This window comes from Chenopodium album, chromosome 6 (assembly GCF_948465745.1).
Source record: "Chenopodium album chromosome 6, dcCheAlbu1.1, whole genome shotgun sequence".
Lineage (NCBI taxonomy): Eukaryota > Viridiplantae > Streptophyta > Magnoliopsida > Caryophyllales > Amaranthaceae > Chenopodium > Chenopodium album.
Genome location: NC_137839.1, coordinates 29,801,584 through 29,827,577, shown reverse-complemented (window position 1 = coordinate 29,827,577; position 25,994 = coordinate 29,801,584). Strand labels below are relative to the sequence as shown.

The following is a 25,994-nucleotide window of genomic DNA, read 5'->3' as shown; positions in this document are numbered from 1 at the left end:
TCTCATATCTCACTCATTCTTTTCTTCCCCTTAAATACTAGGCATTCCCCTTTCCCACCTGTACCCTAGCAATTACACAAGGTTGTACTATTCTGCCGGAGAGGCTATACACAGTCACATTCATTCACCACAATACTTAGTGGAATAATAATTAATTTGTCCTCTTCTGCTACTCTGAAATCTCTGTTTTTGTCGCTTTCCATATTGCTGCTATTGTTGTCCTGTCCCCCTCTTCTTGCGCCTTGAATAAACCTGGGTAGGTGGTGTGGCATTGGGCTGATCTATTGCACCACCAAAATATGCAAGAAAAGCCAAAATTGAGCAATAACGACATTTCACACATAAACATGACAAATGTAGTAAAACGTTATTAAAACCAAGTAAAAAGATAGAAAAAATAACTAGAAAACTCCTAAACATAGCGACATAAATGACACTTATCATTAGGTGTTTTTTTTTTTTTTTTTTTTTTTTTTTTAAAAAAATCAAACTGACTTGATTTCTATGATATAGAGGTGTTAGTAGTTTAGTATAGTGGTGGCATAGCTCTGCTGCAGTTTGCCACTTGTTGGGTGTTGGTGGTGCTGCAGTTTGTTAATGTGCGGAGGTGGTGGTGTTTCGGGTATTTTTGTCCTTTGGGAGAGTTACGTCACAAAGATTGGTCTGGCTCGAGCTGCACCTGCAAAACAACGGAGACTCCGGTTGTTGGAGCTCCGTCTCCGACGATATAGATCACAAAAACTGTACAAATGTACAATCAAGCAGGGACCCAAACTACACAAGCCAAAAAAAGGCAAACAACTCCCAAGGTTCAGAGTTCAACTTTACCACCTTCTAGGAAGGGTGCAAAGCAGAACTATGAATCAAAAAACCAAGTCAAAAGAGATCCCCGGAAACAGACCTGCACAAAGATCAAACACCCAACACCCAACACCCAATACAACCAGACAATCAGAAAGACAAAAAAACACCTAAATGCTAGTCTTGAGTTGCTGCAGCCATTTACAATCTTCAATCTTCCACGTATGATTAGGCACCTAGTCACAACTTCTCTCTTCACTGCTTTTGAAAGAAGATCAGGCCTAAGAACATCTTTATGCTAGAAAGCATGGTTTCTAGCCATCCAAATGTTATACACTACTGCAGATAGGTATGCCATAATCACTTTCTGTTGAATACAGTTTTTACCATTTTTCTTCAAATCTTTCCAGCTATGAGAGAGTTGGGGAAGCCAAGCCAAAGAGTCACCTCATCATGGTGCTGTAACTGCTGGCAAAGAAAAGGTGAGCAAGTCACCTCATCATGGTGCTGTAACTGCTGGCAAAGAAAAGGTGAGCAAGTTTCCATATTATCCCCACAAAGAAGACAGTCACTAGAATCACAAGCCCCAAACTGAACAAGCCTATCTCTTGTTCTAAGTCTACCCAAAGCTGATAGCTAATTGATAAAAGTGTGTTTAGGAATGTTGAATTGGTTCCAAACCCAATCAAACTAATTGACCTTTTTCATGTTACCCTAAAGCCACTTATAGCCATCCTTGATTCTGTATCTTTTATTCAACCAACCCTCCGTCATGAAACCCTCTTTAAGCTCATCTTTGACATTACACAATAGTTTCCAAGCCCATCCAGCATCTTTCTTTGGATTATAATCCCACCAATCTTCATCCTTAATGTAAACAACATGAACCTATATGAACCATAAAGAATCAGATTTCTTTGCTATTTTCCAAACATAACTTCTTAGGGCAGCCTTGTTCCAGTTTCTACAATTTCTAATACCTAAACCACCAAACTTCTTATGTGTGCAGGCCCAATCCCAGGCAATTAGAGGAGATTTAGAGAGCACAGCATTACCACTTGGTTAATTCTGTCCACAATTGTCTTAGGTAAGAGAACACACTGAGCCCAGTATATATGCAAACTCATCAAAACAGAGTTAATGAGAGTAACTCTAGCAGTATAAGACAGATTTTTACTGCTCCAGCAATCTCACCAACATTGTATCAATAAGTCTATCATAATCAGTCACTTTCAAAGTTTCAAATACTTGGCATTTAAAGGAATACCGAGATACTTAAAAGGCATATCACCTAGGACAAACCCAGAATTCTCCAAAATACTATTCTGAACCTGCTGCTGAACATTGCCAAAATATATTGCTGTTTTATCCAAATTTGCTTGAAGCCCTGATCTTGCCTCAAAAGTTTTCGAAGCTCTAATGAGGAGCTTGACAGTCTCAGCATTGCCATATGAAAAGAGCATCAAATCATCAGCAAAAATCAAATGATTGAGAGCCTACTGAGCACATCTTTGATGAAACTTGAACTCTTTCTTCTTGCCTATTTTTTTTTTAGGATTCTAGTCAAATATTCCATCACAATGACAAACAAGAGAGGAGACATAAGATCACCCTGCTTCACACCCTTTTTCCCTTTAAAAAAACCATATGAGCCACCATTAAGCAACAAGGAATATGATGGAGTAGTCACACACTGCATAATCCAGGAAATGAATTTGATGGGAAAATTAAGAGCAATCAGCATCTCATGAATGAAACTCCAATTGATAGAATCATAAGCTTTCCTCAAATCCACCTTAATAGTACACCTAGGGGGTTTTCTCTTATTATTGTAAGCTTTGAGCATATCTTGGCAAATCAAAATATTATCTAAGATAGACATCCCAGTCACAAAAGCACCTTGACAGCCATCAATTAACTCAGGCAAAACTTCTTTCAATCTTTCACAAATCATCTTAGAAATGATCTTGTATACCACATTGCAACCAGCAATTAGCCTAAACTGAGTGACCATATTAGCATGCTCCACCTTAGGGATCAAAATAAGGTAGTGGCATTAATCTGCTTAAGCATCTTACCTGACTTAAAAAAGTCCAGAACAGCTTTAGTAATGTCCGGACCAACCAAGCTCCAAATTTGCTAGATCAGGTTGCTTTATCATCCTCAATGCTCCACAAAGCTCTCTTAACATCTTGCTCACAAAAATCTCTACAAATACCAATGTCTGGGTCCTCAGAAAGCACTTTCCCTTCAAAAATAACCCCTTTGATGAATATTCCCCTTCATTTGAACATCAGTAAAGCCAAGCAAACCTTGATAATAGTGGAGAAAAGCCTCACACACTTGCCTGGATGAGGTAACCACCCCCTCATTATTCACAATAGAGTAAATATTATTCTGTAACCTTCTCCATGAAAGAAAGCTGTGTTCATATCACCATCCTTGAGCCAATGAACTTTAGCTTTTTGTTTCAGAAAGTTAAATCTCTTAGTGTGAGTTTTGGCAAACTGCAGCCTAGCCATTCTTTCTCGACTAATTAAAACTTCATTACCAGGATCACCCCTGCAGCTTGATATGAAAGTCCTCAAGATGTTTCTCAGCAATTGCATCATCAACTTCAACACAAGAAAATCTACCCATCTTAGACTCTTTCAAGAATTTCTTCACCTTTTTCAACTTTCTTACACACTGAAACATAGGAGTACCAGAAACCATTATTTCCCAGAAAGTTAGGAGAATCCACCCAAATATTAACAAATCTGAAAGGTTTCTTAGTGTGAGCACCAGAGTCAAACATATTAATCACACAAGGGCTGGATCCATTAACCCCTTAAGGAAAAGTAGCTTGCATATCAGCAAACATCTCCATCCATTCATTATTGACAACAACCCTATCAATCCTTGAGCAAACTCTATCTTTGCCCTCTTGTTTATTGTTCCATGTATAAAACATACCCCCAGTAGCCCAATCAGTAAGACCAGAAAGCCTTAAACAAGATCTAAAAGGCTTAACCTCAGCTAGGGACACTGCCTATTCTATCATTGAGGTTCAACACATTATTAAAGTCCCCTTGCACTACCCAAGGACCTTTAACCTTACCACTGAGCTCAGCAATCTGCTCCCAAAGATGCACTCTAGAAGCAGCAGTATTTAAACCATACACCATAGTGCAAGCAAAAGTAAACCCAGTAGCTTTATGAACCACATGTAAGTGAATCAATTGCACTTCACATCTCACCACATTCACATCAAAAAACTGAGGTAACCATATCACCCTAATTCTACCCCCTTTATGATAGGGATAGTTAGCACAAATAGACCAATCACTTCCATGCTGAAAACTTCACCAAACTTCCCAGCTTTCACCTTAGTTTCAAGATGTCCAAATAAGTCAACTCCATGATGTCTAATGAACCATAAGATATCACAGTGGAGCTTTATTTAGACCTCTAATATTCCAAAAACCAACTTTATCCATGGAGAGAGTGAGAGCATTCCCCCTCTTCCAAAACACTAAATCTATTTCCACTACTGCTGATTAGAACAATCCCTGGCTGCAATAATTGAGCTTGTTAACACCCATCATCTTCAGCACTCTCAAATTACCAAATTACTCCTGACATTCTGATTCTGAGTATCAGATTTTTGAACTGGTTTCTGTGGTTTTCCTTTGCCTGTTGTGATTCTGAGTTTTCTCAGCTTGCAACCTCTCCTTATTTCTAGCCTCTCCTTATTTCTAGCCTGCACCTTATGATTAGGACATTGAGCATCACCATGCCCTATCCCACCACATACCTTACAGACCATTGACCACAGTCTTCCATTCATATTTCACCTCTTGCTTAACTGTATTACCAAATTCATCCAGGAATTCTGGCAAATCAACATTGAACTTCACTTCAACCATAATCCTAGCATACTCCAACCTTTCCTTAGTAGCTGTAGCCTTGTCTGTCTTGATAGGATTTCCTACCATAGAAGTCAATTTCATTAGAGCCTTTTGGCCCCAGTATTTCAAGATCAATCCAGGCAACCTGACCCAAATAGGCACCAAATCCACTAGCTCATCAGCAAGGTTCATCCTAGCCACCCATTGCTTCATTATCACAGGTTTATTATCAAACTACACAGGTCTTGCACCCAACACTTTATCTCTTATTTCGACAGTCCTAAATCGAACCAGGAATACACCATTTGCCATTAAAGAAACCTTGTCTATCCCATATTTACCCCACATCCTTCTAACAAATCCATTAATAACACATAAAGGTGGTTTAATACCAATAACATAGCAAACAATTGCAGAACTCCAGAAATCAATCTCAGGTTGCACATCCTCAAGAGTAATTTGTATCTTATCACAATTACCCCTATCAGTGTTCTTCCCTCCCCCAGAAAGGTCCACCCCCTCATCCCTAGTCCCTTGAAACAAGCTCTCTCCAATTCAATCGAGCAACAGAATCAAAATTCGGAGAACGAAAAACAGGGAAATGCAATCCATGATTCTCAGAATTTGGGGAAAATGAGTTCATTGTACGATTAGAGTTCTCAAGCATCAAAATAGGGGTTGGATTAACAAGATTTAACATCTTATCACCACATGCATCAGTTTTCAGCTCATCATCAATGGCGGAAGAAGAGTTATGTATTACCTGCAACCACGCATTGAACTCCTTCTGATGGGCACCTCTCTCTTCTTCGGTAACCTCCATCACCGGAATAGTATTCTCCATGACTTCATCAAGCCAGCTCTCCACAGAATCGTCCTCAAATACCATACTATGTTCCTTTCTCTTCGTAAAATTCCTCGTTCTAGGACCATAATTCTGCTTTGCTTTTTGCTTTTTCTTCGATTTTGACCCAGAATTCTTGCTTCCCTTACCTTTCTTCCTCTTTGCCATGAAAATCGGGTTTGAAATCAAAGATCAAAATCGTGGGTTTCTCCCTATTAACTTGAAAGAGAATAAAGAGTGCGGAAATTTAGGTGGGTATGTGCTTGGATTCCAAGCTCTCTGATGAGAGAGAAAGTAGGTGTAATAAAATGATTGATTGTGTCCCCAAAATGGGGAATTATCTCCCTATTTATAGGGTCGTTGGTAGGTGTGCCCCAATCTAGGTCACTTGACTAAGATTTTAGTGGGCTGCGCCGAATTACCGCGCTTTTTGGGATTTGGGCCCTTGAAGGCAGCAATTTCAGAAGTTATCTAAGGGGGATACGTGTCAGGTGGCTATTTGGGCCTGAGCTTGACACGTGGCCTTCTCTTATTGGTCCACACGTCTAGGGTATTTTTACCCTAAACATTTACCCCTGACCCTGTGACACGTGTCAACCTATGAAAGGTGAACAGTAAAAAACGGCTAGTAAATTTAGGGTGTGACGGGGATGCCCCTGTTTCACCCCTCTATAAATAGAAGTTTACCCCCCCTCCCTTCTCTCACTATTTCATTTTCTTTGACTTTATAGAGAGAGAAAGAGAGATTTTTAGAGAGAGATTCTCTAGTTCCGTCTGCGTTAAATTCTCAAGATTTTCGTGTGCTAACTTTGCAACACCTGGTCACCCGTCTGTAGCAGTTTTCAGAGTTTCCAGAGTTAACGTAAGGTAACCGCCTGTATCATTTTTAGCTTTTCCTTCTTTTCAAGTTGTATACATTCTTTTTTCCGTCTGTATATATAGTCTTTAAAAAATAAAATGAGCTCTCAATCCACACACTCAGCACTGCCTAGGACATTCAGCCGGTGTCCCGGAACGGCTGAATCTAGAACAGGGGTGCCTTTTCTGGACTGTCGAAACTGCTGTGTTCATCCCCGAATTTCTCCTTCTCTGTGTGCGCCTGGAAAGCAGGTCCTTTCTAAGTCGCCGGAAAGCTGTAACACTAGAGAAGCTACGACTCCCAACATTACCCTAAACCCACCCCGTCTAAAGAGCGCCCTCTTCATTCGCCTTAGGAAAAATCCCATTTCATTCGGGTTTTCTATTCTGAAATTCCTTATCCCCACTGGGGGAAGTAGCTAACCTAACTTCATATGAATTAGTAAGGAGGGAATAAAACTCAACGTTGCGAGCTCCAAAAGTGATCCTGGATGGCCCACGGCTAAGCAAAGAGGAGACAAATTCTAGTATTTAAGAGTTTGATGTGTGCAGGTCACAATGGCTAGAGTAAAACAAAAGTCTAAGAGTTGGCGCGCTAATGAAGTGCCCGCCGACGAGATTGTTCTGGATGGGGAACAAGGGAATTCGGAGGAGAGGAGTAGTTCTGACGATGAGGCTCCCTCTTCCTCCGGGAGCTCAAGTGTAAGAGAGGTAGACGGTGAAGAGGCCGCCTCCTCTAATGAGTCTGAGAAGAGACAAGCAGCAATGAGGCCGTTTAAAGATCGGGAACCGAGGCATCTGGCTCCAATCAAGATAATTTTGCGGCTGACTATCAAAGCTTCAGCCAACCCTTTCCCAAAGAAGATTAGAATGCTTCCGGGTGACATAGCTGTTGAGGGCCTTAAAAAAAAACACCCCTTTGGAAAGGGGTGGGATATTATAGTTCCGCCTGGGGACGCGGTTATGGCCTCAGAGGATAACATAGAAAATGCAGACAACTACTTTGTCTACTATGAGGCGGTAATAGAAGCTGGCTTCCGGTTCCCCCTCCATACTGGGATTAGGAAAATCCTAAAGGTATGATCTGGGTGTTTGGCAGCTCACCCCAAATTCATGGGTGAATATTCTGAGCTACATTGCCGCCTGCGAGCTCCAGAATATTGCCCCCAACTTTTCCGCCTTTGCTCATATGCACTATTTGAGCAGGCGACCATGTGACGACTTTGGACAAAGTGTTCAAATTGTCTGGGTGGAAGGAGAAGTTTTATTTGGTCTCCTCCCCTAAGACACAACCGGACGCTACGCCGGTACAATAAGGAACCGGTTCTCTTGGCAGGAAATGTCCTCTCGGCACTCTCTTCTAGGGCGCGGGAGCAAATAATAGATCCGGGTTTCTTTGAAACCACAACTGAGCCCTTGGGGGATGAGATTCATATTATTGTGCCTAAAAACTAGATCCCCCATCCGGACTTCTTCAAGGACGAAAGATTCCTGTCTGCCTACGGGTTAAGCACCATGTTTCCCAAGGGTAGACCCACTTAGCATCCGGCTTTTCTGTTTTTTTTTTTTTTTTTTTTTTTGTACTTCAACTTTTTATAATTTTTCACTAACTTTTTATTTTGTCCTTGCAGTTGACACCTTGAAGATGGTTGATCTGGGAAAAATCCTGGCTAAGTCAGCTGCGCAAAGAAAGCGCGCTCTCTAAGAGAGCAGCCATCGAGGCCAAGGAGGCCAAGAAAGGCGGGGTAAGACCGCCTGACTGTCTTGTTTCCTTTAAATTTCTTCCAAGGGTTTGCCGGCTGGTAACATTTGATTCTTTATTTGCAAGATGCCACTAAAAGCGTTCCACGCTCCATCTCTAAGCTTTTCAAAAGGGAAGGGGAGGAGCTGGACAAAACTCCGGCTGCCAAGGCCGCAAAGAAGAACCCCTCCCAATCAACTTCTACTGCGAATCCGAATCGTCTTAGGTGGCAAATCTCCTTCTGCCATGAAGATTCCGAGTGAAAGCTCAGAACGTTCAGGGGAGAAAGCGTCGGATGCCTCTACGACATCGAAGAAAGGTGGCCAGCCACCCAATGTTGCAGCCGGTGCACCAAAACGACTGGGGAGGAGGACGCCTCTAAGCCCCATCCTCAAACCCAAGGTAAGAACAAGATTGAACTTGGCTGCTTGACTTTATGCGAGTCAAAACTAAGGTTGACCCTTCGGGGGGTTCAGTTAGCAGCCGGCAACGAATGAATGCCAACTACGCTGCATCCTTCTCACCAAGTACTTCTTTTGGTGCAGATCTTACATCCGACGAGCCGAATCTTCATGGTTTTGCTAAACGAATGGTGAGGACCCTAAAACTCCATACCTGATATGCAGGTAGTGGACTTTGACCGGATAATGGGCCAACTGGCTGAGGTAAACTATTCTTCAACTTGATTCTGATATTTTTCTTTTATTTTACCAAGTGTTTCATATTCCGACTGCCCTTTCTCAGGTTAATAATGTTGAGGGTGGATGGGCTCTGGGGCCCCTTCAGGAGGAAACAAGAAAAGGTAAATGACGCCAAACAGAGGGCCACTGAAAAACTCTAACTCTGTCGAATATGCTAATTATATGTGTGAATTAAAGATTAAAGCAGTGGGGCTAACAATGAAGCCAACAGCCGGGCTAATGACCTTGATAAAAAATTGGCAGATGCTAGGGCATTAGAGGACGCTGATAAGGAGAACACGAAGCTCCGGGCACACGTCGCCTGGTTAGGGATGGAGATTGTCAACCTACGGAACCAGCAGGCTGATGAGATCGCCAAGGAGCAGACTCGACTGAAGGAGGAGAATGAGCGGGACAATGCAGCCTGCCAGAAGATAACCTTGGGGCTCCTCTATCCGGATATAGACTTTGAAGTCTACAAACTTAGGTTTACTACGCCACTGCGGTGTATGATGCCCAATGGGAGAGGCAACTCTGCCTCGCTTCAAAGACTGGGCTGCAGAGCTGGGATATGAAGTCTCAGACAACGAAGAGGAGCCGGCAAAGGACGAGCGGCCGATAATTAATCTGAAGTCCTCCCTACCGGTCCAAACCAGCCGAGTCAGCAGCCTCCACCTCAGCCTTGAACCAGCCTCCCCAAATTCTGCGGCTGTATGCTAATTATTTTTCTTTTCCGGCTTGTAAGCCGAGTATGTTGTAATTTTACCAATTGTGGAGTTGGGTTGACAATTTGTTTCTTTTGTTTCTGCACCGGATGTGATTCCGGTTAACAATTATTCTGGCCTTTGTGCCATTTTTAATTTTATGAAGTATTCTGACTCAGTCGGTTTTTTTATACATGTTTGCGTTTGAATTTTTTGAATTGAATTTTGTGTATATACTGCAATTCTTTGATATTTTGCCTAACTTATAAAAAGCATGCGGCAGATTGTAATCCGGTTGTTCTTGCCCCTGAACGGCTGTGTGGTTGGTTTCATTTCAAATTGATTAATTGGCTTGAAAACATTTGATACTTGGAGAAGTATGAGATGTTTTTAGGCCAATCAATCACAATGGTGATTGCCCTAAACCAAGTGCACAACCGGCCATTAAAACGGGTGCTTCAAGCCTCTTACCCAAGTGGTAATATTCCGTTTAGGGTTGTTGCATAGCTGTTACACAAAACTCTTTTGCCCCAATTGGGAGAGAGTGCAATTTTGGAATAAATAATCTAAGTAAGAACTTCGGTCGAAAACCGACTCTCCGGTATTTCGAAAACTTAATCGTTCTGTAGACTATTAGACGGTTATGAGTAGACCAATTTGGTCGTTCTATCGTTGCCGTCTGCATAGATACGTAGAGCTGACAAAGAGTCTGCTCTCTGCGACGATTGCACCCGGAAGGGTGTCGCTGGACGCTGTTGTCCATAACGGGATAGGCGGTTTTGTAATATAAGCAACCATCCGGCCATTGGCCTTTGGTCTTGTTCGAGACTGATTGTATAGTTGCTAAGCGTTTTTGTGCCTAGTTTATGAATTTGGCCATTGCCGCAAGTTATTTGGACGTTGAGTTCGCCACTAAGTTTCGAACTTAGTTGGCTTAGTAAATAATCTGTCTACGGAATAGTAATTATAAAGATAACAACACAATTGAAAACAAAGCGTGATTTCTCATTAATAGACTTTTTGTTTACAAAAAATTTACAATTCTCAGAAGTAGTACTTTTTAAAGTTATCTACATTCCAAGTTCTAGGCAGGCGTCCGTCTGGGGTTTCAGTCTGGGGTTTCAGGCGGTAGGTGCCATCCCTAACTTTTTCATGGATTCGGTAGGGGCCTTCCCAATTGGGGGTTAGCTTTCCAAGCTCATTGGCCCTACCGGTTGCTTCCATTTTTCGTAACACAAAGTCACCTACTTTCAAAGGGTGCTTGTGTACTTTCTTGTTGTAGGCTCTCGTCATTCTCAGACGGTATATCTCATGACGCATGGCAGCATTGCCCCTGCGTTCCGGGAGGGAGTCCAATGCAAGCCGCATGACCTCCCAATTTGCCTCTTCATCATAAAGCATGACTCTGAGAGTCGCCTCGTAATGTTCAATGGGCAAGATGGCCCATAGGACATGAATCAATTCTTCAGCCCATAAGCCATCGGCCCTTTCAATTTTCTTTTTGATGCCGTCTGAGATGAGTTTGTTGAACAACTTGGTCGTTTGCTTGGGGTCGGCCGACTGATGCAAAATAATGTGAGATCCCTTGATCTCCCAACCAAGTCTTAAGGTGAAGCGTTTCAAACTGAGGGCCATTATCAAACATCATAGACATAGGTACCCCAAACCGAGTGATGACGTTCTTCCAAATGAAAGAGATGACATCCTTGGTCTTGATGTTCTTAACCGCCTTCGCCTCCGACTCCACCCACTTGGTGAAGTAATCCACAATCACCGGAATATAACGCTTTCCGCTTGGTGCAGGCGTATAAGGACCCAAGATGTCCATGCCCCATTTAGCAAACGGGACTAGGCTGTGGATTGCCGTCAGATCAGTATCCGGGCAGTGAATAAGCTTGCCAAACGTTTGACATTTGTCACATTTCTTCACCAGTTCTTTAGCACCTGCCTCAAGAGTAGGGGTGTTCAAATCCGGGTACCCGGGCCCGAAAACCTTTGACATTTGTCACATTTCTTCACCAGTTGTTCATTTGTCCCATGTCCCGACCCGAATATCTCGGGTACCTGGGTTCCAGGTACCCGAATTATTCGGGTCGGGACATAGGGTACCCGGATTTTTTATTTTATTTTTATTTTTTTTAAAATAACTGTTTACTTAATTTTATGTATTTATCCTACTGTAATCTAATTGAGAAAAAAAAAAAACTAGGCAAACAAATAAATACACTACGGATACCTTGAATTCCTTGAACAATGAAGAATATAGTCATAGACAAACACAATACCACGAATTCAACGAAATACACTATGGATTTAGTCCAATTACCAGAATAATACTAACAATTGGATTACATAAATTCAAATCTACCACAAAATACAACGAAATTTAAAACACCCCTAAAAATACCATAGATTGAAGGCTAAAGTCGCTTGAAATCGTGTGACCTCAAGATTGAGTCGCTTGAAGCTTTGAACTCGCGTGAACTCGTGAAGGCTTGAATAAAGGCTAATCCGTGAAGGGTTGAACTCGCATGAACCCTAATTTACAGTCTTTCGAAGCAGAGAGGATACCTAATTATTTCGAAGTAGAGAGGAAGAGAGGGCGGCAGTCGGCAGATCGAGGAAGAGAGAGAGAAGAAGAGGAAGAATGAAGAGAGGAGGAGAGATAGGGAAGAGAGAGAGGACGACGAGAGAGGAGAGAGGGGAAGAGGAAGAGAGGAGGAGAGAGAGGGGAAGAGAGAGAGAACGGTGAGAGAGGAGAGAGTGGGAAAAGAGAGAACCCTAATTTGCACTACATTGAAATATTGAATGGGCTGGGCTAAATTTTGAGGGTTTTTTTTTTTTTAATTTTCGGGAAATCCGGGTACCCGAGTATTAAAATATGCGGCCCATGTCCCGACCCGGATTACAAGTAATTTTCCCGGGTCTGGAACCCGACCCGAAAAAAATTGTTTTTTTTAAAAAAATTCCCATCGGGTAGTTATCGGGTCATCGGAAAATCGGGTCGGGTTTTTTTGAACACCCCTACTCAAGAGTAGCCTAAAAATAATGCCGCCTTGCTCTGACGGCTAGGGACCTGCCGCCTATATGGGAGGCGCAGTATCCCGCATGCAATTGTTCGAGAACTTCTTTCCCCTTTTCTGGGGTAACACACTTAAATAAAGGTTTAAGAAAACCCGTCTTGAATTCTTGAAGAGCTCTCCATTTCTCATCTTAAAGTTTGCTGCTCGTTTCTTCATGACGGTTGCCTCCTGCAGTGAATCAGGAAGCGTGCCGTCTGTTAAATATACCCGGATGCCATCCATCCAGGTATAGTTTCGGTCCAGGATTCCAATGAGTTCTTCATATATACTTCTTTTTTCCTAGAACTTCCCAAAAGATTGAGGCGTATCACAGGAGGTTGAAGATACCAGTTTGGACAATGCATCCGCCTGGTTGTTATCTGACCTGGGCACTTGACTCATACGGAATATTTCAAGTGCCCTAGCCTCCACTTTGACTGCCTGAAGATATTTGATCATAGCCGGGTGAGTTCCCTCATATATTCCCTCATACTGGCTTACGACCAACAGATGTGAGTAGGCGTCAATTTTTGTTGCCCCCGCCGCCTTACACATGCAGATTCCGGCTAGCAGGGCTTCGTATTCCGTCTCGTTATTCGAGGCCTGAAACTTAAATGGAAGTGCATACTCGAATCTTTCCCCATGAGGGGACTCATATATAATCCCTGCACCACAGTCGTTCTTTGTCGAGCTCCCGTCTACATACACTTTCCAAACCTGATCAATGTTATTCGGAGGAACCGGTCATGTCATTTCAACAATGAAGTCGGCAAACGCCTGACCCGTCACTGTCTTTCTGGGTTCAAATGTGATTTCAAGACTTTGCATTTCAATAGCCCATTTCAACATTCTGCCGGATGACTTTAAGGTAGACATTGACCGCTTGAGGGGCTGATCGGCGTAAATTACAACCGGATGTGCCAGAAAATAAGGCTTCAGCTTCTTGAATGCCATATACAAAGCAAGGCCAAAATTTTCAACCATGGGGTACCGGAGTTCAACATTTTTTAGCACATGGCTAATGAAATAGACCGGGAGCTGGATGCCGTCTTGAGGGCATGGTCTGAGACGGCTAGGTACATGTACAACATCTCTTTGGGCTGAGGGCTAACAAGCCTTGGCAAAGAGTGCAAGTGTTCTTTCAGCTTTTTGAGAGGCCGCCTCAGCATCATCCCCCCATTCAAATCTAGTCTTCTTTCTGATTGCTTGGAAAAAATAAAGGCATTTGTCACCTGACTGGCTGAGGAACCTCCCCAATGCCGCTTGGCAACCGGTTAGTCTCTGTACTTCCTTAACAGTGCGGGGTGACTTCATGTCAATCACCGCCTGTATCTTCTCAGGGTTAGCCTCTATCCTCCTTTGATCAATAAGGAATCCGAGAAACTTCCCAGACTCAACACCAAAGACGCATTTCTTGGGATTTAACATAACCTTATGCCGCCTGAGGGTGGTGAAGGTTTCTCGGAGATCAGCAAGGTGATCCGTCTGTTGCTTGGATTTGACTATCATGTCATTAATGTACGCCTCCACATTCCTCCCAATTTGATTAATGAAGACTGTATTAATCATCCGTTGGAATGCGCATTCTTTAAGCCAAACGGCATCACAGTATAACAGAATAGCTCCTGATCAGTGACGAAGGCCGTCTTCTCTTGATCTTTTTTCCATAAGGGTATCTAATGGAAGCCGGAGTAGGCATCCATAAAACTCATCAAGGCATGTCCGGCTGTATAATCGACCAGACTGTCGATCTTTGGGAGCGGATAGCTGTCCTTTGGGCATTCCTTGTTGAGGTCTGTGTAATCACACATATACGACAGGTACCATTCGGCTTCTTTACAAGCATAACATTCGCCACCCAGTCAGGGAAATTACATGGCCGAATGAACCCAGCATCTAACAACTTTTTGACTTCGGCAGCTGCCGCCTGACTTCTTTCCTCGCCGTGATTTCTTTTCCTTTGCCGGATGGGCTTCTTTTTTGGATCCACGACGAGTTTTTGGACAGCGAAATCCGGGCTGACGCCTGACATCTCTTCCACTTCAAAGGTAAAAATGTCTTTGAATTCTTTCTAGGTGCAGATCTGCACCCAACTTAGCATAAGCAGCCGTCCCAACCTTAACAGTACGCTCTGGACGACTGTCATCATCCAGAGGTATATCAATATGTTTACCAGGTTGGGGACGGAGCTCATCTGACCGTTCCCCGTCAGTGATTGCTATTTTTTCTCTTTTTTTACTTCCACAGCTGATGAACATTTCTTTTCTTTAGGGCTGGCTGACCATCCTTGACATTGTTAAGGTCTATTAGTTCCTGCCTGGGGCCACAGTGGAGCCACAGTATCTTTGACGGCTGGGAGGTAGCACTCCCGGGCCGTCTTCTGGTCCCTGTTCAAGGAACCAAAAGAGCCATCATCCCTCTCATACTTGATGAGCATGAGAGAAGAGATGATTACAACCTTGGCTTCATTGAGGGTTGGACGGCCTAAGATGATGTTATAGGCAGTCAGTTCCTCAACGACCAAGAATTTGACGACTAGGTGTCGTCCTTTTTCTTTTTCACCCAGTCGGATAGGTAAGTCGATCCTACCGACTGGGTAAACCATCCCACCCCCAAAACCAACCAAGGGGTGGGTAACCGGGTGCATGCTGCTGAGTTTGTATTTTAGTTTTTGCAGGCACCGGAGACTGATGATATCCGACAAGCTGCCGATGTCAATAAGGATTCGCCCAACCAGCTGGTTGGCGACCTTACATTCAATGACGACCGGGTCGTCATGCGCCCGGCGGACGGCGGACGGTGCCCCTGTCCTTCGCAGTAATCAAAACGTCTGGGAAGGTGGAGCTAGCTGCCGCCTTCTCATCATCATCATCATTGTCCATCTTTCGAAGATGGCTCTCGGTGCCCCGGATGGTAGGGCCACCGCATGAGAACCCGCTTGCTATAGTGTAGACCGGTTCTTTGTCAGTTTCCGAGCCACTAGTAGGCTGGGGTGTCTTAGAGGACTGCCCCGGGTTCTTCTTATTAGTCCCTTTGGACTTAGAAATGTAGGACTTTAACATCCCTTTCTCAGCCAGCCAAATGGTCCAACGCTCGTTGAAGGTTGAAGCAGTCGTTGGTGTCATGGCCAACTTCCTCATGGTATTGGCAAAATTTATATTTGTTCCTTGATTGAATGGAACTTTTCATTGGATTCGGCTTCTCTTGAGACAGCCGGTCCTTGATCTCCATGAGGATGGAGTTGCAGTCCTTATTAAACTCGTACTTGGGGACGTTCGGTTTAAATTCTTTCTTTTTCTTCTGGGACGGCTGGTTAGAATCACTCACCGCCTAGACTTCTTTTCTCTTCTTGCTCTCGCCGGCTGTCTTTTTGTCTGTCAGACTTCTTGGGGTCCGACTTCTTGGCGAGTAGAGGTCGGTTGCTTGAGTATAGCTTTCCGCCTCCCTCAGAGATGCCTGTAAGGTAAATGCCCCTTTTCTGACAAGGTCGAACTTAAAGGTCGACCCGTCTCTCGGACCCTTAAAGAAGTTTGTAAAGGCAACTTTGTCAGACAGTCCCTGAATCTGAATTCTGGTCAGATTGAATCGCCTGACGTAAGAGCGTAATCCTTCTCTCTCTCCCTGCTTAATGGTGCTTAAGTCAAGACTTGTTTTCTTCGCAGGGATGTTCATTGAGATGTTGGAAGCAAACAAGAAGACAAGCTTCTCGAAACTATCGATGGAACCGGTTGGCAGGTTGCCAAACCATTGTTGGGCAATGCCCTTCAATGTAGCCGGAAAACACCGACACCAAGTGGCATAATCTAACCCCTGTAAATACATGAGGTTGGTATAAGCCATGAGGTGATCTTGTTGGAGGTACCATCATAAGTACCTACCAACACATTTTTAACCTTGGCCGGCTGTGCCGCCTCGGTTATTTCCCGGGTGAACGCAGAAGTTTGTTCACCCAGGCGGAGCAGACGAAGCTGCCAGTGGCTGGACTTTGCTGTATGCCGCTTGACCTCCGAAGAAGGCCGGTTGCATGAAATGAGGAGAGTACGGGCCGTAGACCATAAGCGGTACATACGGTGCATTCCCAATCATCTGAGGGCCTGAATGGACAGTATTACCGCTTGTATGGCTCTCATGCAAGGATTGTAAATTCCCTGCAGATGTATTCTTAAAGTTGTCTGGGAAGCTTAAAGTGGAAGTTGACTCAGACAACTGTTGATTCCTCTTGCGGGTGATGATCTCCCGGGCATCAAGAGTTGATTTCTTGTTTCCCACCGGTTGTTCACTCCGGCGGGTATTGTTGGTATTCCTCTTAGGCAGAAGAATCTTGGACCAGTCAATGGTCCTGCCTTCTCCTTTGGATGCGGAGTTGGCTGCCCATCTCTGACTGACTTCCTCTTCTCCTTGCCGACTAACCCTTGCTTGGGCCAGCCCGGCTCTTGGTGATCAGATCCTTGATTTCACCCTTGAAAGTAGTCATGAACTTCATGAGTTCGTCTCGAGTGACTGGAGCAGATCCACCGGCCGTATGGGTTTCCCCTTGCGGCTGACGGGAGGTCGACTTGTACCCGCCTGGCTTGCACCCCGCTCCGCCGGATGCGCTTGGTTATCAGAGAGGCATCATTGGCTTGGTTATCAGAGACGCATCATTGGCTTGGTTATCAGAGACGCATCATTGGCTATATATGTTTCGACCTGAGGATCATCGTCCTCTTGGTAGTAAAGACCTCCGGTTGGTCAACTGGACGCTCAGGAGGTGGTACAGATTCTTGAACCATCCTTGAGGTACTCTCCCAACAGACGGCGCCAAATGTTTTGGGTATTTTTGTCCCTCGGGAGATTTACGTCACAAAGATTGGTCTGGCTCGAGCAGCTGCACCTGCAAAACAACGAATGGAGACTCTGGTTGTTGGAGCTCCGCCTCCGACGATCAAGTTAGTAACTTGAAAGAGAATAAAGAGTGCGGAAATTTAGGTGGGTATCTGCTTGGATTCCAAGCTCAGGTGTTTTCTCTGATGAAAGAGAAAGTAGGTGTAATAAAATGATTGATTGTGTCTCCAAAATGGGGAAATATCTCCCTATTTATAGGGTCGTTGGTAGGTGTGCCCCAATCTAGGCCACTTGACCTAGATTTTAGTGGGCTGCGCCGAATTACGGCGCTTCTTGGGATTTGGGCCCTTGAAGGCCGCAATTTCAGAAGTTATCTGAAGGGGACACGTGTCAGGTGGCTATTGGGTCAGACTGAATTTGACACGTGGCCTCCTCTTATTGGTCCACACGTCTAGGGTATTTTTACCCTAAACAGGTGGCACGGTTTTCCAACTTATCCTCTGGTAGTTGATCACCAGCCAGCAATTTAATTTAAAGTTGAAGAACAAAGCGAGTTGGTCTGGGAGGTCTTTTAGAGTTAGGTTTCTTTCCTTTTAAGTTAAGAGTCCATCACAAGGAGCATTGATAGACAAGGTTGTTGATATTGCTGACAAGGTTTTTGATATTGCTTCTATTGATAGACCGGGTTTTTCCAGACAAGGTTGTTGATATTGCCTCTATGTTAACCTTTATTTATTTATTTATTTTTCATTTGTTTGTCATGTACATACTCATTATTGTTGTGCCTAAGCGTCTTGATTGATCTTCTTTTGTCTCTTAAGGGTGTCTCTTTATAAATAAATAGCTTTTCTTATGCTCATATTCATGCACAAGCCTCTTCCACTGTTTTTGGATTCTTGCCATTTGAAATCCAAAGCTTTGCTAAGGTCAATACGCTTGCACAAGCCTTGCTCACCCTTGGCTTGCTTTTGTGTCGTCTCGTAAGAGAGTATCGCACAATTCAATGTCAAAATAATATCAAAATTTACACATAGTATGTAACTAATGAGTGAGGACCGGTGAACTCTTTATGCGCGAGGTAGGTGATGATCTCATCAGTGTCATTGATCCGATGAAGATAAAATCTATGATTATAGTTGCGCTACAAATTCATAGATGATATATTTCTATTTGACATCGAGCAGTACTTTAGGATATGATAACTAAGTGATAACCTAAAGGTGGTCATTTCTTTAGTCCTGTACTTGTCATGGGATGCTGAGCTATGGTGACCCAAACTGATATTGAAATTAGTAATTCTTTTGCCTTTGGAATGAAGGCACATGATATTGGGCATAAGAATTCTATTTGCGACTACGTGAATGAATACATAGCTTGCATGGTGGAAATTCAAGGCATGAATGAAAAGGAATAAAGGATTTGTTTTCTGAATTGTAAGACTGCTCTCAATGTGAGATTATGAAAGAAAAGATAAATACAATCTCAGGCGCATAAACTCATGTAGTACTCCTTTGGGAAAGACGATTACCATGGAGTTATGTCTCCAAGCTCACCCGAGAGTACGGTAAATTGCTCACGTGTATTGTCTAATGATGTGGGAGAAATGATGCTTAAAGATTCTGGTTATTCCCTTTTTACAACACAAAAGAACCGATGGCAAGCATCTCCTTTGGAAATGATAGTATACAGAAGTGTGTACTATGTTGAAACCCGCACAAATGCTAGTGCACGAACAAAAAGGAGATATCAAGAGCTATAAGAATGGGTTTCTTCTACGTGATCTACACAATGGGCGAAGAATCCCCCCTAGGCAGTAGTGCTTTACCAAGCTGTGATGCGTGGACATCTAGGTGTATGGGCAGAAGACACCATTGTAGAACTGGTGCCACTCTAAACATTGTCATCAGAAGTGGTAACATATGTTAGGCTGTCACTGATGCAGAAGCTTCATCTCCTTTAACACTTTCCTTTATGTTTTTTATGTTAGATGTTTCCCATCTGTTGACCCTTGGGTGTGACCTATAGCTAGTTTAGAGTCATTACTATTACACTTAAAAAAAATTGTTAAATAAAAAATAAAGGTTTTTGATGGAGTGATTATTAATGAATGAGAACCAATGCTTCTGTTCTAAGCATATGGGTTGTTGTGCAAGGAATCAATATTTGGGAGAAGGGCATATTAATCATAGTCTATTATTAGTGACTTGGGGAATAAGCTAGAGTTTGTTAGGAAAGTCTTTCTATATATAGACCTCATTAGGAGGAATAATCATCATGTTGAATATTGTTGAGAAGTCTGTTATTGACTTGTTGGAGAGCACCTTCCTCTCGAAAGAAGGCATTGTATTGTTGAACAATCAGTTTGATAATACAACTTATCCCTCTTAGCTATCCTTTTCTGTCTAATTAGCTTGCCTACCTTCTGTTTGGGAGCTAATTCCTAGCATGTTGATATTGCTTTCGTGCTAATATTCCTTTTGTCACTTCTATAAATACTCATTTTCGTTGTCAACGTCGCAATGCCTCCCGCTTAATGTGCCTTAGTGCTGACAATCAGGATCCTTTCTCAAATTGAAAGCTTTGCTTCTCTTCCTTGGCTTTCCTTGCCTTGTACCTTATTGAGCACAAACCAATGTCAAGATAACTTGGACCATGACCCTTACGACTTTGGTATGTCTTGCTGGAATTTTTTGTGTTTGGGTAGAATATCATATCCATGTGGGAGTGCTGAGAATTTGACATAGGTACTTAAAAAGAAGGCTTCTTGCATAATGCATAAAGCTGATCTGATCTAAATATACAAGGCTGTATTTTTCCTCGGTTATTGTAAACATCGAATGATATGCAGTTTTGAATTTTGATTGCCCAAATTGTACTTCCTTGGTGCATATTTTGTCTGATACTATGTAGCATAATATTTTACGTTACTGACCTATCTCTCAGAAAATTAACATGTCATTTTTCTTTCTGCTATAGTTTGTCCATCTTCCAGATTCTTCGGCCTATTCCAGGTAATGAAGGCATATTGTCAATAAATATAATTTATAGATGCTGTATGAAGCTTATTGACAAAATTGCTGTGCTGAAACTGCTAATGTGTTATACTCCATTTCTTATGATATCTTGAGAAAAGTCAAACTATAAGTGGCATGGTGTTCTAAATGCTTTTGAATGTTGGTGAAAGGAAGATAAAAAATAGTATTTTATGAGTAGTGGTCGCCTTTTCATCTATAGATCTAATTGTACTTATTCGTATGTTGATTTTTTGAACACATGAAGTTTCATGTCTTAAGAATAAAGTGCTCCTCATGAAGTTGCTTGATTGCATTGAAGGATACTGTGTAATACAAGCCCTGCTTCCTTGCTTTCTGTTCCTTTATTCTGGAAGCTGCAACTTTAGTATAACTAAGGCGCCTAACGCCTGATGCGCGTATCATAGCTAGCCATGCCCGAGAAGTTCTTTTGATTTGATGTTATGTTATAACTTTAGTTGTTAGTAGCATTTATGAGGGAAAGTATATAACAGATATTTTTAGGGGTATAAATGTCCATGCACTCTTAATAGTTTTAAAAGAAACAATAAACATTAACGAGGGCAGGTATGTAAATATACATTTAAGGGACATAATCGTCTTAACACTATTTACTTCCTCCGTTAACTATTATTTGCAACAAAGGGGGTGTTTGCAGACTTCTAGGCAAAATTTGTTTGTGAGTGTAAAATGGAGAGAGAAAAAGTTGGGTGTGTGTGATGAGGAGAGAGATAGAGAGAAATGATAACCTAAAAAGGAAAGAAAACATTTGTTGCACATAATAGTTAGCATCCATTTATAATATATGTTGCAAATAATAGTTAACGGAGGAAGTATAAAATTGTGGTCATACTTTTAAAAGGGGTAAATATGTAAATAAACATTTTTAGGGGCATAATCATCTTCAATACTATTCATAAGAGTTTATTCAATACTTTTTAAAGGTAGGGAAATAGTGTGTGACTTTTGTGGTATTCTCACAGAGTCAGATACGCATCAGGATTATTGTCTATAATTGTGGTAGCTGAATCTGAATCTGAATCTGAATCTATGGTTTGACTACCAATTAAGGTCATTTTAGGGTTTTAAAAGCCTCATAATTTTTATATTTGGTGATTGTTTAATTTTTCCATGCTCATTACAATTCGTCTCACGTCATGGAATTAGACCAAGGGTTTCCTTATCAAGCATGGCTTCTTAACCAGTCTTATTTATTTCGATTTCGCTATCTGATGAATTTCTAAAAGTGTAAGTGGCTTTTTAAGGTTTCTTTCCATGTGGCTATAGGCCTATAGCTGCTGTTCCTTTCTTTGTTAGAAAAGTTTCAGGTAGTCAAGTTTAATAATATTAAAACTTAATACGAAGTATATAGTTTAAAGAATTAGAACTATAATAATATTCTAAATTTTCTACTTCACTCCATGTTATGACATTAAAACTTAAGTTTATACGAGAACCATTATGCTATGAAATGGTGGATATTTCACTCTTGCTAGAAAATATACATCGATTTCTTACCTGTGAATCAAGTTTGCATGAATGTCCAAAAAATTTCAACCTCCTAAAGCCTCAAATGATACTGTCAAAAGTCTCGGTGGAAACATAGTAATACGGAGATGACTTACATTGATCTTCCCCCTGAAGGTAGGTAACCCTTAAAGAAGATGTTTTAACTCATTTCCTGCGATGGATTCCATGTCTACTGTTGCCTGTTACTGCCTATAGACTGTACATATTAGTTGTTTTTGCCTACATGGGCTAATCTATTTATGTGCTACATTGCTGTCACATTGATGTTTAGCTTGTATTCAGCTTCCCCAACAATATGACAGGAAGTAAAAAAAGAGGGAAGATGTATGCTGAATATTCCATTTTGTGATGTGTTGCAGAAATTTTAATTCTTGGATGTGGAAGACACATTGAACCAGTAAATTCTGAACTCCGGAGCTATTTGCGCTCTGCAGGCATAAGATTGGAAGCAGTTGACTCGGTAATTGTGCTTTAAGGATTTGCTTTAGTGTTTTAATTCTATTTTAACTACTTTGTTTGAACATTGGTTAGTCATTAGCATAATTCAAATGAATCGCTTATGTTTAGGAATTTCTGAATAAAAGTCTTTTGAAGAGGTTTACTGGATACATTGAGCGGAAATATTCTTGGGGTTATCACTTGTCAAAGAAGTTGAAGACCAAAACTATGCATTTTAACTGATGCTATGGATAAATGTTTAGCACTAATTTTTTTTATAATGCCTATGAATATTATGAACCTTTTGAGTGTTAAGAATCCTGCGCTATATAGCACTCTATTTTTTTGCTCCTTTGTACCTTGATTTTGTAAACTGAACACTCCCGGTAATTAGTTGTCTATAGTACTCTAGTCATGCTATCAATGAAATGCATCCATTCTACCATATTTCATGTGCTGCTTTAAACAAATTTGTTTGTTAAATGTGTGGAAAATTGTGATGCTGAAACTTTCTGACACTTGAGCCTTCATTCCACTGTGCCAAGCTGCAGTGGTATCAATATGTATTTGTCCAAGTTCTGCTAAAGTTCAAATAATTGTATACTAAACTTTTGTCACTCATGCTTCATCTGTTTTGTTTCAGCGAAATGCTGCCTCTACATACAACATTTTGAATGAGGAAGGTAGAATAGTTGCGGCAGCTCTCCTCCCATATGGAGCATCAGCGTCTTCATAATATTTGGTCAGATGACCAATAGCAAAACGTTTCAGCAAATTCTTGCTCCGTTTTTGATGCTTCTGTTGACTAGTTGCGGAAGTTTGGTGATATGTAGTCATTTAATTTGACACAATATAATTTTGAGTACGATTGCTTCAGTTCTCCAAATAAAGCTTTCTCAGAACTTTTTTTTTTTTTTTTTTGACGAGATTCTCATAACATTTTTCATGGTTGTATCTTTATGATATGTGGGATGCACATCAATAATATGGTCTGTTGAGTAATTGTATACATGTTTAAAATTTTGATATTGAAATATCAGTTCAGTACAAACTATGAAATAAAGCTAAATTACTTTTGCTGACAAGCCAATGGTTTATACTTATACAGAAAATCCCGAAATAATTTAATTAGTTGAAATGGATAAAAGAGGAAGTGCTACTACTTCATTAATATACGCACAAATCCTGGCAAATTTTTTTTATCATTGCCAACTTTTTTGTGAGTGATTTCCAACATTTTTTTTATTTTTTTTTGACAGGATTTCCAACAATTTTCTTGAAACAAAAATAAATTCTCATTATGCACCGTGTTAGATTGTGACTCGAAATCTAGTAGGATAGACTTTGAACACTAATATCGCTCAAACTACAAGTGATTTTGAGGTGATTCAAGTTGGAGGTGATAGCTTGGTTCAAGAGCTTTCCAACAATAGGTCATATGCCCAATTCTAATAAATATGACCGTTTTACAAAAATCTGACGAAGCTGGAAATTTGCGACGAGCAGATGAGCTATAGCTCTATGCTAGTGAGCTATACCTCGACCTTATGAGGACTTGTCGCATGCATGAGCTAGCTGCCAAGCTATAGCTCGCTAGTTCGGTTCTTCTAGGATAATTTATGGATTATTACCTAAAATTATATCTTTTCTATGACGGCTATTTTAATATACTTGGGGAACAATTTAGGGTTTTTATTAGGGTTTCCTTGTGTTATAAAAGGACCTTTTAGTTGATCAATTAGATCATACCTTTTGAGCCATTAGATTTAGGACTCCTTGTATTATTCTCTCGTTCATTCTTCATTATAGTGAAGAAGCTCTCGAATCCCTCACTCGTGGATGTAGGTCTAAATTTGGTCGAACCACATAAATCCTTGTGTTCTTTGTTTATCTTCTTTATTGTTTTTCTCGTTCTTAATTTTCATTGATTTGTTCTGCATTAATCAAACACAATTACACCCTAATTTCCTAACACACCGATATAAAAATAAATTCTCATTATACATCGATTTAAAAATAAATTTTCAAAGTACCGTTCACATAGAATTGGTCTTTGGTTCAACTTATAACCGCTAATGTCATCAACGGTTTTATATTAAAATCACTAGCAATATTAGTGGTTATGTATTTTTTTTTTGTAAATAAAGTCAACTAGACATGTTATTGAAATGTTGTATCTTTGAACTTGTTAATGAATATTGGCGAAGGAGGCAAAATCCGGTCATTAGTAAAATGAGGTTTATTTCTAGAACCGCTAATTGTAGAAGCGGTTCACTAGTAGAAAAATAGAAATTGGCACCGGTTCAAACCCCCACAAACCGAACCGGTGGCAATACCCATCCCACAAAATCCCGCCCATTTTTTCCTATTTTTTTCCCACTGGTTCAAACCAAACCGGTGGCCATTTGGCGGTGCCAATTTCTAATTTTCTACTAGTGGTTGTAAAACTACAACCGCTATTGCTGTTTACAATTTAAGTTGAACCAACATCTATAAATTAACGCGCAACATCGATCCTATGTAGACAATATTTGGGAAATTTTTTTTAACACCGATGCACAAAGGGAAATTATTTTTGTTGTAACAATATTGTGGGAAATCGCTCTTTTTTTGTTTTGTGATAAAAAAAAATTATCAATCTGACTTTTTGTCTTATAAATTGTGGCATCGCACGCAAGGTAGTGAAATTTCTTTGAATAATTAATTATCTCATGTTTAATTATTACTCTTTGCATCAAGATCCTAAACCCTTTCGATAATCTTGTTGTGCACAACCAATCCCAACCAATTAAGTGTGTAAAATAGTATTTTTCCGCAAAGTGCTTAAAATTTGAAATGAAACCTTGCTTTCGCATGATCCATCACTTAAAATTGAAGGGTTTTTAGGTACTTAGATTGAAAAAACAATCTCAATATAAGCGGAAGCTAGGTTTATTATGTTGTGATTATTTAGTGAACTATAGCACAACATCATCTATATACATAAAAAAAACTAGCATGCATAATCTACTAATGCAATAAATAACTATGATCTATTATGGCCCCTAATCTTAAGAAAACTATTCTAGAAATGCTCTTACATGATGCTTCAATGGATTGATTTGTCCTTTAGGCCTTCACATCATATCATGGTTTTCATGGATTATAACTAACTTTTACATGTTATTTTATCTACTAATTAAATAAAGGAAAAATTACTTTAAATAATCCAACATTTGCCCCAATCTCCCAAAATAAACGAACTTTTGGATTATTCAAGAATAATCAAACCTTTGAACCCCATCTTCCTTTATTGAACCAAGTAGATCGCCAAGCCGGTATAATCGGTTACCTTGCCTACGTGTTATTTTCTTATTGATTTATTTTTTAATTTACAAATCTTTTTTTATAAAAATAAAATAAAAACCTATCCCTCTTCTTTCCCTCGATCTCCTCTCTCTTTCTCCAGGACCACCTCCTTCATCCTTCCTCCTTTACTACCACCTTACCTTCCCTCCCACTTACCCACCAACAACATCAATACAACCCACAACAAACAGCACAAATCTGGCCCCAAATCCCCACCCACCTCCATTTCTACGTCACCCACC

The 25,994-nt window shown here is 41.1% G+C and overlaps 2 protein-coding genes across 3 annotated transcripts in view; both read left to right on the top strand.

Moving 5' to 3' along the window:
• The window catches only part of LOC145634795 (uncharacterized), a 32,671-nt gene extending 9,182 nt beyond the window's left edge, over nt 1–23,489 (top strand). For both annotated transcript variants that reach the window (XM_081686176.1, XM_081686175.1), the window contains exons 5-7: nt 20,381–20,415; nt 22,326–22,426; nt 23,048–23,489. In XM_081686176.1, the coding sequence (XP_081542302.1) occupies nt 20,381–20,415; nt 22,326–22,426; nt 23,048–23,140 (229 nt within the window). In that variant the 3' untranslated portion in view covers nt 23,141–23,489. The remainder of the gene's footprint in view (nt 1–20,380; nt 20,416–22,325; nt 22,427–23,047) is intronic.
• LOC145634794 (uncharacterized) lies at nt 7,720–9,690 on the top strand. Its single transcript, XM_081686174.1, has 5 exons — nt 7,720–8,138; nt 8,222–8,536; nt 8,680–8,799; nt 8,879–8,936; nt 9,079–9,690. Exons 3-5 carry the CDS (start codon nt 8,755–8,757, stop codon nt 9,387–9,389), a joined length of 414 nt encoding a protein of 137 aa, XP_081542300.1. The 5' UTR covers nt 7,720–8,138; nt 8,222–8,536; nt 8,680–8,754; the 3' UTR covers nt 9,390–9,690.
• Nucleotides 23,490–25,994: the final 2,505 nt, after the last annotated feature.

What these genes read in the sequence shown, in the direction of transcription:
- LOC145634794 (XM_081686174.1), top strand. Translation starts at nt 8,755, where the DNA reads ATGCAGGTAGTGGACTTTGACCGGATAATGGGCCAACTGGCTGAG. An exon ending in TAATGGGCCAACTGGCTGAG is followed by an intron (nt 8,800 to 8,878) that starts GTAAACTATTCT and finishes GCCCTTTCTCAG; the next exon opens with GTTAATAATGTTGAGGGTGG. An exon ending in TCAGGAGGAAACAAGAAAAG is followed by an intron (nt 8,937 to 9,078) that starts GTAAATGACGCC and finishes AAAAATTGGCAG; the next exon opens with ATGCTAGGGCATTAGAGGAC.